Here is a 15,940-nt window from a genome sequence, read left to right on the forward strand (position 1 = left end):
AAAAATACTTTACTGCAGACTCAGTGTAAAGGATATTTTGCTAAATATTTCATCATGATTCACCTGCTTCTTTCTGTTACTTTAAGTCCAGCTTTGCAAAGAAACACTCCCTTTAGCAGCCTTGCTCTGCTGTTTATCTTTCTGTCTCAATCTTGTTTTTTGTGTGACTGCATGGTACTATAAACAGAATAAAACACACAATTTGAACAAATACATTTTGCCCAGCATAATGTGATGCCTGATATGCAGACCTTTTTCTGTTTAACATTATGCAGTTAAATTCCATGGTTATTTAATTTTCTTCACTGTAAATACACAGAAAATTGTAGCAATTAGCTTGTTTCATATTTTCAGTTCAGCAAACAGTTCAAGGGCTCACTTTATAATTTATCATATATATTCTTTATCATATACACTCACCTAAGGGATTATTAGGAACACCTGTTCAATTTCTCATTAATGCAATTATCTAATCAACCAATCACATGGCAGTTGCTTCAATGCATTTAGGGGTGTGGTCCTGGTCAAGACAATCTCCTGCACTCCAAACTGAATGTCAGAATGGGAAAGAAAGGTGATTTAAGCAATTTTGAGCGTGGCATGGTTGTTGGTGCCAGACGGGCCGGTCTGAGTATTTCACAATCTGCTCAGTTACTGGGATTTTCACGCACAACCATTTCTAGGGTTTACAAAGAATGGTGTGAAAAGGGAAAAACATCCAGTATGCGGCAATCTTGTGGGCGAAAGTGCCTTGTTGATGCTAGAGGTCAGAGGAGAATGGGCCGACTGATTCAAGCTGATAGAAGAGCAACTTTGCCTGAAATAACCACTCATTACAACCGAGGTATGCAGCAAAGCATTTGTGAAGCCACAACACGCACAACCTTGAGGCGGATGGGCTACAACAGCAGAAGACCCCACTGGGTACCACTCATCTCCACTACAAATAGGAAAAAGAGGCTACAATTTGCAAGAGCTCACCAAAATTGGACATTTGAAGACTGGAAAAATGTTGCCTGGTCTGATGAGTCTCGATTTCTGTTGAGACATTCAGATGGTAGAGTCAGAATTTGGCGTAAACAGAATGAGAACATGGATCCATCATGCCTTGTTACCACTGTGCAGGCTGGTGGTGGTGGTGTAATGGTGTGGGGGATGTTTTCTTGGCACACTTTAGGCCCCTTAGTGCCAATTGGGCATCGTTTAAATGCCACGGCCTACCTGAGCATTGTTTCTGACCATGTCCATCCCTTTATGGCCACCATGTACCCATCCTCTGATGGCTACTTCCAGCAGGATAATGCACCATGTCACAAAGGTCGAATCATTTCAAATTGGTTTCTTGAACATGACAATGAGTTCACTGTACTAAAATGGCCCCCACAGTCACCAGATCTCAACCCAATAGAGCATCTTTGGGATGTGGTGGAACGGGAGCTTCGTGCCCTGGATGTGCATCCCACAAATCTCCATCAACTGCAAGATGCTATCCTATCAATATGGGCCAACATTTCTAAAGAATGCTTTCAGCACCTTGTTGAATCAATGCCACGTAGAATTAAAGGCAGTTCTGAAGGCGAAAGGGGGTCAAACACAGTATTAGTATGGTGTTCCTAATAATCCTTTAGGTGAGTGTATATTATAACTTTATGATTTAGCAGTGCATAATTTTTAGTAATTAAGCAGCCTACTTAACAACAAAATGAATGAAAAGTATGATTTCTTAGAGACTTTATCTCTATGATCTGACGTTTGACCTTATGAACTAATGCACGATTTTAATGCATTTTGTCCCACTCAAGCAATGTCAATAATAATTCATGTGCATTTCTGAGGCATTTGGACCCGCTCGTGTCAAACGTTGAACCCACTTAGGATCCCTCTCCCTCTTCCCCTGTCACTCCTGATCCACTGCGCTGAGAGTGAGACACACGCGGCCGCACTGCATGTGTGTCTGTGTTCCTTTATGTTTTATGTTGTTTTAAGTTAATTTATATCATTAAACTTTATGGTGACTGCTCATTTCCCACCTTCTCCTTGCCCGTCCTTTACCTGTTACAAACAACAACAAAAATCACACAGAGTGTGTTGTACTATTCATCATATCTCACTTGATGCTGCAGATAAAAAGCATCTGCAAAATTAATATATGCAAATTAAATTAATTTCTTCAAAGGGCCACCTCAGCCCAGGAGGGCAAATGGGCAGTAGTTTGGACCACTGTAGCCACCCCCTGTGCACATCCCTGCTTTTAACCTTCCAAAATATTATAACATTATTTTTCTCTGACTCTGTGTCCTCTCAGAGAAGTTCATTGATGGAGTGGTAAACCAACTTGGACACCAGAGCGTTAATGTGGATTCTTTGACCCCAAAGGACCTGGACCAACTCTCCAAAGTTATCACCCAGGCTTTGCAGGTGGTGGACGGAGTGAAAGGGGTCAAAGGTAGAGAGGCCACACAGGATGAAAGGCCAGAGGATGAAGTAGAGCTGAAGAGGGAACCTATTGAGCAGTTACAGAAAACTGAAGACACCACAGCTAAAGGTAGTAATCCCTTATCAAAGCCATTTATTTGATTTATTTCTGGTTACTTTTGCTTGAAATCCACAGTAACAGTCCTCCACTCACAAAGAAAAGTTCACCCAAAAATGACATTTGATTAGGAGAATCCACTACAATTATATAGAAAATTTGGAGCAGGATATTCATAGAAAATTTTCCTTTTGTGTTCCGCATAAGAAAGAAAGTCAAACAGGCTTAGAGGGAAACGAGGGTGTGTAAATTATGACAATTTTTGTGTGAAATATTCCTTTTACAGAAATGTTATTAATTGGAATGTAAGTCCAAGGTGGAGCAAATGCTGTGCTAACCAAAGGTGGAATATTTATATGCAATGCTCATTTTGTTTCAGTGTATTTTTTATATAATTTTTATGGAACATAATTGTCATGACTGTTAGATCCTGATTTCAAGACTTGATCATAATTTGAACTTCTTTTTACAGGAACACAAACTGAAAAAGGAACCATTAAATTAGATGACAAGGTATGTTGAATACATCAAGACTATGTGACTCATTACACCTATATTACATTGATGATGTCAATAGAATTCCCAATATAATTTTCTATGTTCAGGAAAAAGGATTTATTAGCCAGCTACTGGAGTTCTTGGATCAGAACTCTGGCCCTGAATCTGCCAGTCCTCCCCAAGCAGAAGAGCCTTTTCTGGGTTACATTGATCAGCCGAATGCTGGGAGCCCATTGAAAGCTAGTCTGGAGAATGTCCATAGCCAGACAACACAAACAGAACTGGATGTGATGAAGAAGAAAATGGAACTAGATGCTTTGCATCAAGATCCACTGAGAGACGCAGAGGTAGACCAGTGGATCCACAGTTCTCCAAAAGTGAAACCAGGGGTTCAACCAGACAAACAGCCACAAAATAATTCCATGGAGAAAGAGGAGGTGGAAAAGAAAGGTGTGAGAGTGGAGGTGAATGTTGCAGCTTATTCAGGTCCACACAGTGGAGACTTTGGCTACATTATTACTGAAGAGTAAGTACAAATTGAAACACTCACTGTACATGGACTCTCATTAAGAACAACATTTTTGCAATCATGTAGGACATATAGATATACATACTGTATATTCATGTCAGTCACTGACCTTATAATATGCAATATGCTGCAATTTCTGAAAGGGCATTGTTATGGCTCACAGTGGGCTTTCTTATCTATAGTGAATATTGGTTTATCTATGTGTTCAGACACTCTTCCCGGTTTCTTCTCTTTTGTTCTTCTTTATCACACATCACATTTGTATAAAGTAGATATGAAATTAGGAAGTATTACAGTTATACTTACAGTTTCTGCATATGTTTAGGCTACATATTTTCATAACAAATACAATGGTATGTTTTATAGAAACCGTAATTGCATTGATGTAACCATGGTAAAGGATCCATCCATGGTTTTACCTATAGTTACTATGGTATTGTTTAAAATATAGTTAAACTATGATTACTACAAAGGAACTTTGAAACATTACACATAAAAAGACTTGCTGCCTGTTCAATTTAAATGAACTAAAGCAACACAATTCTAGACATTTTGTCACAGCTTGATTTCATTGCATTCTATCCATTTAAATTTCTAAAATGGAAGTTAATTAAAATCCATTTGAGTTGGGACTACATGAATACTTTTTGTGGTATTCATGTAGCTTTGATGAAAATGGGCAGGGGATTTCCATTTCCTAGCATGCTTTGCATGGGACTCAATAAGTAAATATAAATGTTAAAAATTAAGTGCTATTTTATTGTTTTTGTGCAAAATTAATATAAAGAGGTTACTTGTTAGTTTTTAATGTTTTGCTATGTTGAGATTTAGAAGAGTTTCTGTTATATTAGAGTTTTGGGGGTGACCGTTATGATGAAGAGTGGCACTTCAGGTAACGATGAGGATAGATAGATGTCGCACATTAATTTGATAGCTTGCTTCGTTGAGCAAATGCTGTGCTAACCATAGCATATTTACTAACCTACCCTCTGTAGTGCTTCCAACCTGTGTTTAGCATGCTAACATTTACTTTCACTTACTATAACATAAAGAAATAAAAGAGATTTATTAGAGTTACACTGACATGTCTAATTTAGTTGGGTTTACCCAATTTATCTAGGTTCTTTCTACACAAAGTGTTTGTGTTAAGATTACTGTGGCAAGCAGGTCGTGGCCGAGTGTCTGGGCAGAGCAAGGCCAGGGAGATAAGTGGTGAACAAGTTCCACCTGTGCCAAATGTGGCAGGCCCTCGGCCTTTCTATGGAAGGAGGAAGCAGGGACCTGGTGAACACTCCAACAACCTTTAATTGTAGCACTTTTCAGTGTACATCAACATAAACATAACCTTTCTTTTCAGCACAACAACTAAAACACATTCCACAAACAACGGCCTTGCTTTTCAGCAGACACCTTGACACAGACACACACACACTGCTCTGTGCGTCTCTCTCTTTCTCCAGTCCGCTGCTGTCTCCTCTCCTTAAGTACTCCCGCTGCTCCTCACTGGAACGCAAGACCAGTGTGGTGCACAGATAGAACTCATTCACCATTTATCTCCCCAGCCTCATTCTGCCCAGAAGAGAAAGTTAAGAAAAATGATTTCAAAAACGTTTATAAACGTTTTGTCTTCAATTTGTCTTAATTCAATGTCCATACTCTAACCTGCAATTTATTTTGCTTCCATCATGCATCATCTGTGTAAACTGGTGTTAGTGTTTATTTGGTTGTATGTGTGTTATATTTGTGCACGTCTCTCAAAGGGAAAGATGATGGTATCACAGCCACTACATCTCCAATAACTTGATTTATCTCACAGATGCTCCAATGTTTTATGGCTCACTTACTATGGTCCCACTTAACTTAAGAGTACCTGAAAACACACAGGCACATCTTCAATAAAGATATTTTAAATTCTGTAAGTGTGTATTGAAAAGGGAGAGGCAGGTGTGTAAATGTTGCTCTACAGCATCTTTTGATTCTCACTTTCTTTCTCATGTGTGGGAATATGCTTCCATTTGGATGCATATCATACTTTAGGCTTATGTGCAAGTCGCTGTGTGTGTGTGTGTGTGTGTGTGTTTGCACATGGGTAGATGTGTGAGCAAATGTGTGTGTGTGTTTATAACTGAGTTTGGCATGGCCATATCATAAAGACATCACACTTCACAGGGATTCCATTTGCACCTTATTGTTTGCCTCATTGCTGGAAAATACAGGTGATTTATCAAAGCACACAAGCCACCTGTGTCCAATTCCCTATGTGTTTCATGTACCCTCTGCTCTCTTTATTCATCCTATGTGCTGTGTTCACTGGTAATTTTAAATATTTCTTCCTACGTAGGATCCACACAGTAGAACCTAGATAGGCTATGTGTAGTTGATGTTTAAATATTTCACCTATTGCCAACAGGCAGGCTTACATTTCGTACTTGAATTTTATGATTTTTAGTGTTGAAAAGCCATTATTTTTTAAATAAAAAAAAACATGTTCACCTTTAAACATGTTAAACATTTGTAGTTTTCTGTCATGTTCATCTTATAATTATTGTATTAATTAGTGGCAATACTACACAGTAAATACATTTAGTGTAGGTTTACAGTAAATTCCTGGCTAATTGTTGCATGACTTTCACAGTATATTTTACAGTAGTATTTCTACAGTTTATTACAATTAAAAAACAACTGTATACTGTGACTTCACAATGAACTGGACTAACAAATGATTATACATGAGTAATAGTATGTGAGTAATTAGCATACTAGGCAATCAGACTTATGATTTCTGCTTGACGGATGATAAATTGAGTGAAAAACCATATACTGTATTCACAAGAAGGAAGAATCTGAGCCATATTTAGGAACCAGAATATCAGATATTTGGGCGTGGGCACTTTTGACATGAGCTGGTAAGCAACAACCAAACAACGCCCTAGCAACCACCCAGAAATCCTCAGCAACTATGTATATAGCAGTGGCAGGCTGTGCATTTAAAGTCTAGGTCTTCAGAGTGATTCATGCCAATAAGAAAACACAGTTTCACAATGAATAAGACACCCTAAGCCTTTGGGCTTCATACATTATGTCGCAGCTAACTAGTAATACCAACTGACATTTTAAAAACACGTCCACGCAAGAAAGACAAAACTTGAAACGACACTTAATGCTCAAGCAAGCCTAATTTTAACTGCAGCATGACTGTTTTGTGAAATAAATGTCTCCCGAACAGACATTCAAAAATCTAACATTTTCATATGAATCTACCAAGGAGGTCTATAATACCTGGAAAATATATTCAATAAATTTCATTTCGTCAGGGTACACAGTTATGCTGCGTTCCATTCAAGTTGGATGTGGGATATTCCTATTTGATATCTCCGACCATAAATGCATTTCATTCCCCGATATTCAGAACTGCAATGCTCCCGTTAGATAAGCAGGGGTTTGACTCTCATTAGAGATGTCTCCTAGCAACCCAACTATAATCAAAAGAGATTATAATGTTTTATTCACCTGTTTCTGCAGGCACTTGTTAAACAAGCTTTAATATCATGTAATGTGGAAAACTCATTTATCGATATTACTTAATAAAGTGAATGTTTATTACTTACTTTGTATATCTCCCTGAGTGTCGACATGTTTGTGTGACATCATGCACCTGCATCTTGCCGAAATCAGAGTTGAGAATTTTTGCATGAGCCTACAAGTTGTAATTCTGACTTCAAGATGCATTCAACTACACTTTTACTAGTAGGATGTTGTAAAATCAGACTTTCTGAGTTGAATGGAACGCAGCACTTTTCAAAACTTGATCCGACACTGAATGCTCAAGCCTCCTAATTTACACTTAGAAATCTCCTGATGTTGCTATAACAAAGCAAAAAGCACTTACCAATTTACTTGAAGTGAAAATCAGCCCTCCTTTCCTGATTAATAAATGAAGCAATCACACGGTCATGTAGAACATCTCCTGTTTTTAAATCTATAAGAATCTCTTTCTCTACGGCATTAACAGCAGTGATGACAGCCAACTCATCAGCAAGATCTTGCGCTCGCTTTCAAATTACGTACATCACTTAAAGCATGATTGAAACACTCAAGGCCTGCTAGAAGGCCACGACTGGGACATATCCTAAAGATCACACCCACCAAGAACAAATAAATCAACCTGATTGGCTGATGAATCTGACAATCTGACTTTAGTTGCTCATTCATTTGCACTGTTGAGGGATTCTGAATAAATTCTGAAGGCCTGAGGGTGTGGAGCTCAGACTCACTCGCTGTTTTAGGCATGCGATTTGTGAAAAAGTTGTCACACTTCGCTTGTAAGCATCTAAGATAAACTGGATAAACTTTGCGTTTTTCTCTATTTGTTTATGGATTAATTAAGAGTGGAGAGCGATTAAAAATACATAGGCAAAAAGGTTACAGAGAATGAAAGGAAAGAGAATGAAAAATATTTATTTATTTGGCATGTGAGCCCAGCAGAGAAGGTTTTGCTGGCCCTGAGAATTCGCCACAGGTATATAACATCATGCTAAAACACTCAGAACACTGTAGTGATGCCGTAAACTTATTCTCCCTCTCTCTTTTTTTTGTCTTTACCCAGTTCTCTGTCCACTGATCAGGGTCTGAACCTTGTGGAGTTCTTAGCTGAGAGAGTTAATCTTCGTTTAACGGATTTTCTACAGCTCTCGTAAGTGTGCTCGCATACACACAGGCACACAAACAAACCTGTCGAAGACACAATCTCATGCTGTTTCGACACACTAATGGCGCTAATGGAACACTCAACCTGTGATTGTTTTTCCATTTTGCAATATAGTTTGGTCTAAGCATTCATTTTCAAGTGAAAACAAAGTGCTTTTGAGTGTGTTCTGAATTGTGTGCATATAAGTTCAAGTTTTTTATAAATGGTTTAGAGAGAGAATGCATCTCAGTATGTGTAGGTGTGTACTATACTGACCTGGCTGCAGAGGTACATTTCAGTAAATTACAGAACATTTCTAATAAGAGCCACTGAGAGTCCACAGATTTAAAACAGCTTTCTGCTTGTTTGTTTGGAATGCAGCAAATGTTTTCTGACACGTTTGTATTTTGCTGACAAACTTATTGCGGTTCAATATTTCTTAGACTCTTTTTAATTAAAGCCAAGGACAGCTTTTATACAAGGACAAGGATTAAGGAAATGCAAGTGTTAAAGCAATGACTAATTTTCATTAATTACTAATATTAATTAAAAGAGCCAGACCATGTCTTTGTAAATTACTAAAGACTTCTCAAGACACACCTAAGAGATGACGGAATAAATCACAGCTGCAGTAAACCTGCTTTAGGCCATGTCCACACTAATAGGTTTTAATTTAAAAACGCATTGATTTTGCTACATTTATGCCACTAGAATGACATTTTTCTCCACCAAAAAAGGAGCATTTCACAAACACTCTGAAAATTGTGACGTAAGGATACTGAAAGCTATCAGAAAGAGTTTTCAAGTGAAAAACAGATTAGTGTGGATGTGTCCTTAGCCTTTGATTTTAGAATGTACATTTTTAAAAGCTGTCATTCCCATCCATATTTGAATATCTTGCTCATTGTCATTGTTCTATATTTTCAAGGATCATAAATAAAACTCTGTGTATGTATGTGTGTGTTTTGTGTGTAGTTTGGCACTGTCCAGGTGAGATTCTTCTGTGTGTTTGATTCATTTTCTCTCCTGGAAACTGGATGGCTTGAATATCTATTCAAGCAGGTACCTGGTAATGTATCTTTTGTCAGCTTATGCTTTTCATCTTTTCTCAGAAATAATGGAAAGGTGTACTGAATTATACACGCTGTTATATAAAACATAATGCCATAATGTAATTTTTGGGGCCAGAAAACTACATTGCAAAATCATACTGCACAGTATACAAGCATATTTAGCTTTGAAAATCATGTCTTCTTATATATTTGGTGTTAAAGCTCACACAAATTCAGTACACACACGAAACCCAAACTCATGAAGACATCGATGCACACAATAACAGTGATGCCATGTTTGGGCTTCACACTGTGTTGCAGTTATTGAAAGAGTCAGCATAGCACTTAAGCATCTTAACTCCAGACATGACGTAAGGGCTATACTTTGTGCAGACAGTAGGGGGCACAAAAAAACACATATATACATTCCTGGGTTGCCTTCACATTACACATTGAAACACAAACACAAACTCACAAACTTTGTTTCTTAAAAAGACAGATACACGCATTATTTTACACTAATGCTGCCTTTTTCTTGCTTTCTTTCTGTTTTCATATTTTATTCCTTATATACCCATTCTTCTACTTCTATACCAACATCAACGCACACACACACACACACACACACACACACACACACACACACACACACACACACACACACACACACACACACACACAAACTTGTTTTTTTTATATAATTGTGGGGACTCTCCATAGATTTCCATGCATTTTATGATTTTATACCGCTCTAATGATAATTTCTATCTCCTAACCCTAAACCTAACCCTCACAGAAACCTTTTTGCATTTTTACATAAAACAAAACAAAAAAAAACATAACTTTGTATGTTTAATAAGCCATTTTCCTCATGGGGATCACTGGCTGGGCCCCACAATGTAGGTGATCTCAGGTTTTATTATCCCATTGTTCCAATGTTGGTGCGGCTATCATTATGAGGACTCTCCATAGACATAATGATTTTTATAATGTATGAAATATAGATTCTGTTTTCTAAACCTAACCCTCACAAAAAACTTTCTGCATTTTTATATTTTCAATAAAACATTGTTTAGTATGTTTTTTAAGTGATTTAATTATGGGGACACTAGAAATGTCCTCATAAACCACAATTATAGCGTAATACCCTTGTAATTACCAGTTTGTAAACTAAAAGGAAGTAAAGAAGTAAACCACTTAAACCTGCCCACACACACACACACACACACACACACACACACACACACGCACTCCACATCTCTCCATCCCACACTCTCCCTCTGCTATAGGAGACTAAATAAGAAGCAGTATCATTATGTTATGGCTTACCTCCCTCTGTGTACTGAACATTGGTGGCAATTTTCTGATATCTTATCAGCATCAACGGTGTTAAAACAGGGAAAGTATATACAAGTGGAGTGACAGTGTTTTCAGAGGGTTGTGTATTTGTAAGGAGTTTGTGTATGTACAGAAAGGATAAGGTTGTGTGTATATGAGAATGAGGACACTGGTAGGTAGAAAATAAATGAAATGTGTAATGTATTTTATTAATACATTTTTGCTCTATATTATTGCATGATTATACGCAATCCTGCATCTGATGTCATATCTTTGAAAATTATTTTTCTTTGTGTTATTATGTATAAGCTGTGTCTTGATGGTTTTACATTGAGACATGTCTTACCATAGTGAAACAATAACCATTCTTATAACCACCAGCAGACGTCTCTGTGTTAATTCTGCTGAGGATGTGAGGTCACCTTTGACTTGCTCTCACCTCATGCTGACGTGTGAATGGGATTTTGTTCTGGTGACAGATCCATTCCTGCAGTCTTCCACCTCTCTGTCTTTTTCTCTTTTATATTCTTCGCTCATTTTCTATCCTATTTTTTCTCTTTTTGTGACCTCCACCTCACCCTGGTCCACAGTCCCCAGATAAATACATCTTCCTCAGGATCAGAAACCAGGAAGATCCCTTTTTGGACTATTTCTTTTCCAAAAGTCACCATCCAATTCACCTCAAAAATCACCCCATTGTTATTTAGTAATGATAAACAGATAAACAGTCATGTTCTTAGTAATGAGTCGTTTAGAAACACAGCAGTCCATCTCTGGGTCTGCAATGATATCATAGTGGCATTCCAAGTTACAGATATGTTGATTTTTGATAGTTCCCTTTATACCTCTCTTTTTTTGTTGATTTCACACGTTCCCTTCCTTGTCCGGGCTAGAGGGGTGATGGCGAACTAAAATTTCTAAATATGTCTATCAATGATTTTACTAAAGGAATATTTAGTAACCAAGTTTTTTGGTGGAAACCATAGCTTTATGCAATGAACCATGCTGTTACTACAGTAATCTGGTAATAATATAGTAACCATGTTTCATTTTGTGGTTACAATGATTTTACCACATAAAACTATTTTGATACTATGCTTACTGCAGTAAAATGGTTTAATGGTTAATTTTTGTAAGGTAAGGATTGGGGTATGTTTAGGCGTAGGGGTTGGTGTAGGGCATAGTCCTGAATGCGTTCTGTTTTGTAAACCTGCAGCCGCTCCCACTCTCATTACTTAACTGAACAATAAATAGAAAAAAGAGAAAGATGAACATTACCTTACATTATAATAATAGCCTTGGCTATTTGACCCGCAGTCCACCCGTGCCTATTGATTCCCGACCCGCACCGCAAATGACAATGTAAATGTTTTTCCACACTTTACATCAAATATTAGCAGTTCACCCATCAGGCCCATGTGCAGGACTCTGGTGGTTCTAAATAAACACAATAAACACGCTGCCATGATGCCCCTATACTGTATCTAATTATTTAAATAGGGGTGCAAATAGCATCCGTCTGCTTTAATTAATATCCTGATTAGTATATTTTTAATACAATAACAATCGATAGTGACTTACTTTAAAACTGAAGAAGGACCCAAAAGTATCATAAAAGTAGTCCACGCAACTCATGAGTCCTATTCTAAGTCTTCTGAAGGCATATGATTTGAGTCATTTTCAATTAAAATCTTGACATCCATTGCTCATTCATGTGTGCTATGAGAGAAGTGTGTGAAGCAAAAGCTTGCGCTGTTTTTAACTCCAAATGAAATAGCGAAATATAATGCACAAGTCACATGGACTACTTTTATTATACTTTTGCATCCTTTTTGAAGCATGACAGTGAATCACTATCCACTGCCTTGGTATTGAAAATATGGACCGGCATATTCAATAAAACAAATCCTTTTGTTTTAAGCATGAAAAAAAATTTAAGAAATTTACGTCAGGTATTGAACGAATTGTGGATGAGAAAATATGACAGAATTTTGACAAGGTTCATTTTTGAGTGAACTACTCCTTTAAGTCTAAGACTGTGTTTCTATTTTGTGAATACTATATATATATATATATATATATATATATATATATATATATATATATATATATATATATTATATTTTAAATGTATCATGCAAACCTTATCATATTTTCATAATATTTAAAAATTTTAACAAATAATTTCCATTCCATTTAAAGGAACAATTGACAGTGAAATATTATACTTTACAGGATTCTCTGGTATATGAATAGATAATTGAATGAGGAGTACAGCTGGGATCTCCCCGCCTGACTGTTTGGCTCAATAACAAATGCCATTTGATCAAAATGCCATCATACATTTGCATCAATCATCAATCATATTTGGATCTCCAATTTAAGTGCTACAAACATATTCCGATCCATTGCATTGCCTTTAATGTTTCTATGAACAAATCTTTTGAACAAAGGACAATTTCTTTATCCATTAGGACCTGTTTACTGAATGTGGATGATCCACTAAACATTCTAAACTCCAAGAACATCAGGAATGCTAACAGTAAAGCTTCTGTTGTATAACTTCTGTATAGTCAAACCAAGGAGTTGGAATTGACAGCCGTTGCAATAACATATTTTTTAAGGAATTGCTCATAAGGCTCATTGCCAAGTATTATTAATCTCTTCCTCTCCTTCTCTCTCCTGTCTTGTTTTCTTCTCTTTGTCTGTTTCTTTCTTTGCCTTCTCATTCTTTCTCTCCTTTGTGTCTCTCAGGGTTTTGGGTCCAGCAGTAACCTTTCGAGTGCGCCCAAATGCTCGTAACATCAGCACGGCCCAGCTAGCCAGAGTGGCAGGTACACACACAAACACACACCCACACACACCTCTCCTTCCATTACTGCATTCTAGTTGCTATTCTGATCATCTGCCAACACATTGGGGAAGAATTGTCTAATAGTGCCACGACCTTGATTGCAGTATTAGTTATTTTCAAGATTTAAACCCTCTGTCTACACACACACAGCTCACGAAAACCCATGTGCACACACTCTCTCACACATGCAAGATCAAGCAAACAAACAACTAAAACACCACAGAACTTTGATCAAACATGGCCTCTCGAGTCCAGGCAAGATTTGGCATTATTAAATTTTTGGTATGCTTGGAGGTGTGCGTGTGCCGTCTTAGTGAAAATGAGTGTGATATGATTCTTTCATCCGCTGCTGTTCCCTTTTCAAGAGTTTACATTCAGTGTAATTTTCACTTATTCCTCATTCCGATATGCTCTGTAAATCAATATTGTTTTTCATTTTCACATTTGTTGGTGTTTTTGTTTATTTCTAATGTATGTGAAATAGCAGGTGGCATTGCTCTTAATCAAGATTTATTTGTGAATGCTGTGCATAGTTCTTATGTTTTAGCCAATACAGCACTGTGCTGATCATGCCTTTTGATTCTACCTTTTTTCCATTATGGGTTTTATAGTTTTTTTATGGTTTCTGACAGCACTGCCTTGATATTCAAGCTTGGAGTCAGGATTTGGGCAAATTTGATATTTTAAACAGAATTGACCCCATCGCTGCGGCCCTTCTATCAGTCTTTTAATACACAGGATTTCATATTTGATCTTTTATGCACAAACGAAAGGGAGAAGAATGAAAGAAAAACAAAAAGAATCTGACATCATAAGGGCTGTTTTCCCTTGATCCATAATAATTACTTCCAGGGAAAACAGATTTATGGAAATCTGAATGGGATTTATTTCAAAATGGATTTCTTTATATGAGCTGCAAGAGGGCAGGCAGCTCTCTAATGCATAAACAAGAAAGCTTTTGCTTTACTCCACTCTAAAAAACCTACTCTAGCCATGGCAAACAAGGCTTTGACCCTTAACTCATAAAGTGTCTGTGCTTCCGGACACATAAGACAAGAGATATGCCAAGGACATTTTTCATAGTAACCATACCAGGAACAACTGCAAAACTGGACCTGAAATGCATAATTATAATATAGGCACTCTATGTATTTGACCATACAAAACTGTAAGTTGCTATTGGTGTTTTGCTTAGAGTTTTCTTTTTTGTCCGTTTCTCTTTGTTTACTGCTGCAAATCATTTTCACTACTGATCATTGAATTAATGACATATGCAGTCAACAAGTCATTACGTGAAGTACATTAAATGAAAATTAATATTTTTTTAGTCGATTTAGGAGTGTGCACTATTGTGTTTGTATGTAAACAGCTGTCCTTCTTGTGATTAGATGTTTGAGTCTTTGAACATCTCATCGTCCTCTGGCTCTGTGTGGTTTCGTGTATGCGAGAGGGTATTCGCGCATGTTAAAATGATGCGCATAAGTGCCTTGACATCTGCAGAAATGTGCTCCAATTTTGTCCAATTGCTGTGGTGTGAATTTCAACTTTTATTTGTGTGTGTGTGTGTGTGTCTCTCCTCCCTTTGAGAATCTCTTGTAGCATGTTGAGAGAGTTAATAGCTGGGCTCATCAGACCCAAATGTCAGACAAAATGTTAAGTCAACATGATCAGCCACTCTCACACGGCAGATCAATTATGAAAACCCTGGTGCCTGAATACCAATTTATTACTTTATTTAAACAGAGAGGATCTCTCCTCACACTTTATTACTCATGTATACACACCACTGATTGCACCTAATCGTTTATTCCTATTTTGCACCTTTGACATCACATACTCCTCTAAGGTATTTAGGCAACTGCATGGTACAGTATTTACAATCAATGGAAATACGTTGAATTGCATCTAAGCATTTAGGATTATATTTGGGTTGTTGATCTGTGTTTCATGTTCATACATGGCTAATATAGATCTAGTCTGTATTTTCAGAAGCACTGCTTTATGTACAGTACCTTTTAAAACAACAACAATAAAAATGAAATCTATCTATCTATCTATCTATCTATCTATCTATCTATCTATCTATCTATCTATCTATCTATCTATCTATCTATCTATCTATCTATCTATCTATCTATCTATCTATCTATCTATCTATCTGTCTGTCTGTCTGTCTGTCTGTCTGTATGTCTGTCTGTCTGTCTGTCTGTCTGAATTTTACTAAGAAGGAAAACAAAAATACCAGTTTGTGTAAATATCCTATTGTTAAAATAAATATCTGCAAAATTTAGCATATTTATAATATTAAAATTTTTAGAAAATATGTATGTTTTTTTTTTATTTCATTGATTGAATTAATTGAATAAAACTGATTGATGATGTACTAGACTCACAAGTTTAAAAACCATCCTACAGCGTGAACTCATTCTGTCAGTGCACAACAGCGGTT

At 37.0% G+C, this 15,940-nt stretch overlaps 1 protein-coding gene across 2 annotated transcripts in view; it reads left to right on the forward strand.

Annotated features, from left to right (window-relative positions):
• LOC127653148 (receptor-type tyrosine-protein phosphatase N2-like) overlaps positions 1 to 15,940 on the forward strand; it is a 266,087-nt gene that overhangs the window by 79,972 nt on the left and 170,175 nt on the right. The window contains exons 7-11 of one of the 2 annotated variants that reach the window (XM_052139704.1): positions 2,306 to 2,545; positions 3,006 to 3,046; positions 3,139 to 3,557; positions 8,167 to 8,253; positions 13,392 to 13,471. In XM_052139704.1, the coding sequence (XP_051995664.1) occupies positions 2,306 to 2,545; positions 3,006 to 3,046; positions 3,139 to 3,557; positions 8,167 to 8,253; positions 13,392 to 13,471 (867 nt within the window). The remainder of the gene's footprint in view (positions 1 to 2,305; positions 2,546 to 3,005; positions 3,047 to 3,138; positions 3,558 to 8,166; positions 8,254 to 13,391; positions 13,472 to 15,940) is intronic. The other variant, XM_052139714.1, reaches the window with a different exon arrangement.

Source organism: Xyrauchen texanus, chromosome 2 (genome assembly GCF_025860055.1).
Source record: "Xyrauchen texanus isolate HMW12.3.18 chromosome 2, RBS_HiC_50CHRs, whole genome shotgun sequence".
NCBI classification, from domain to species: Eukaryota; Metazoa; Chordata; class Actinopteri; order Cypriniformes; family Catostomidae; genus Xyrauchen; species Xyrauchen texanus.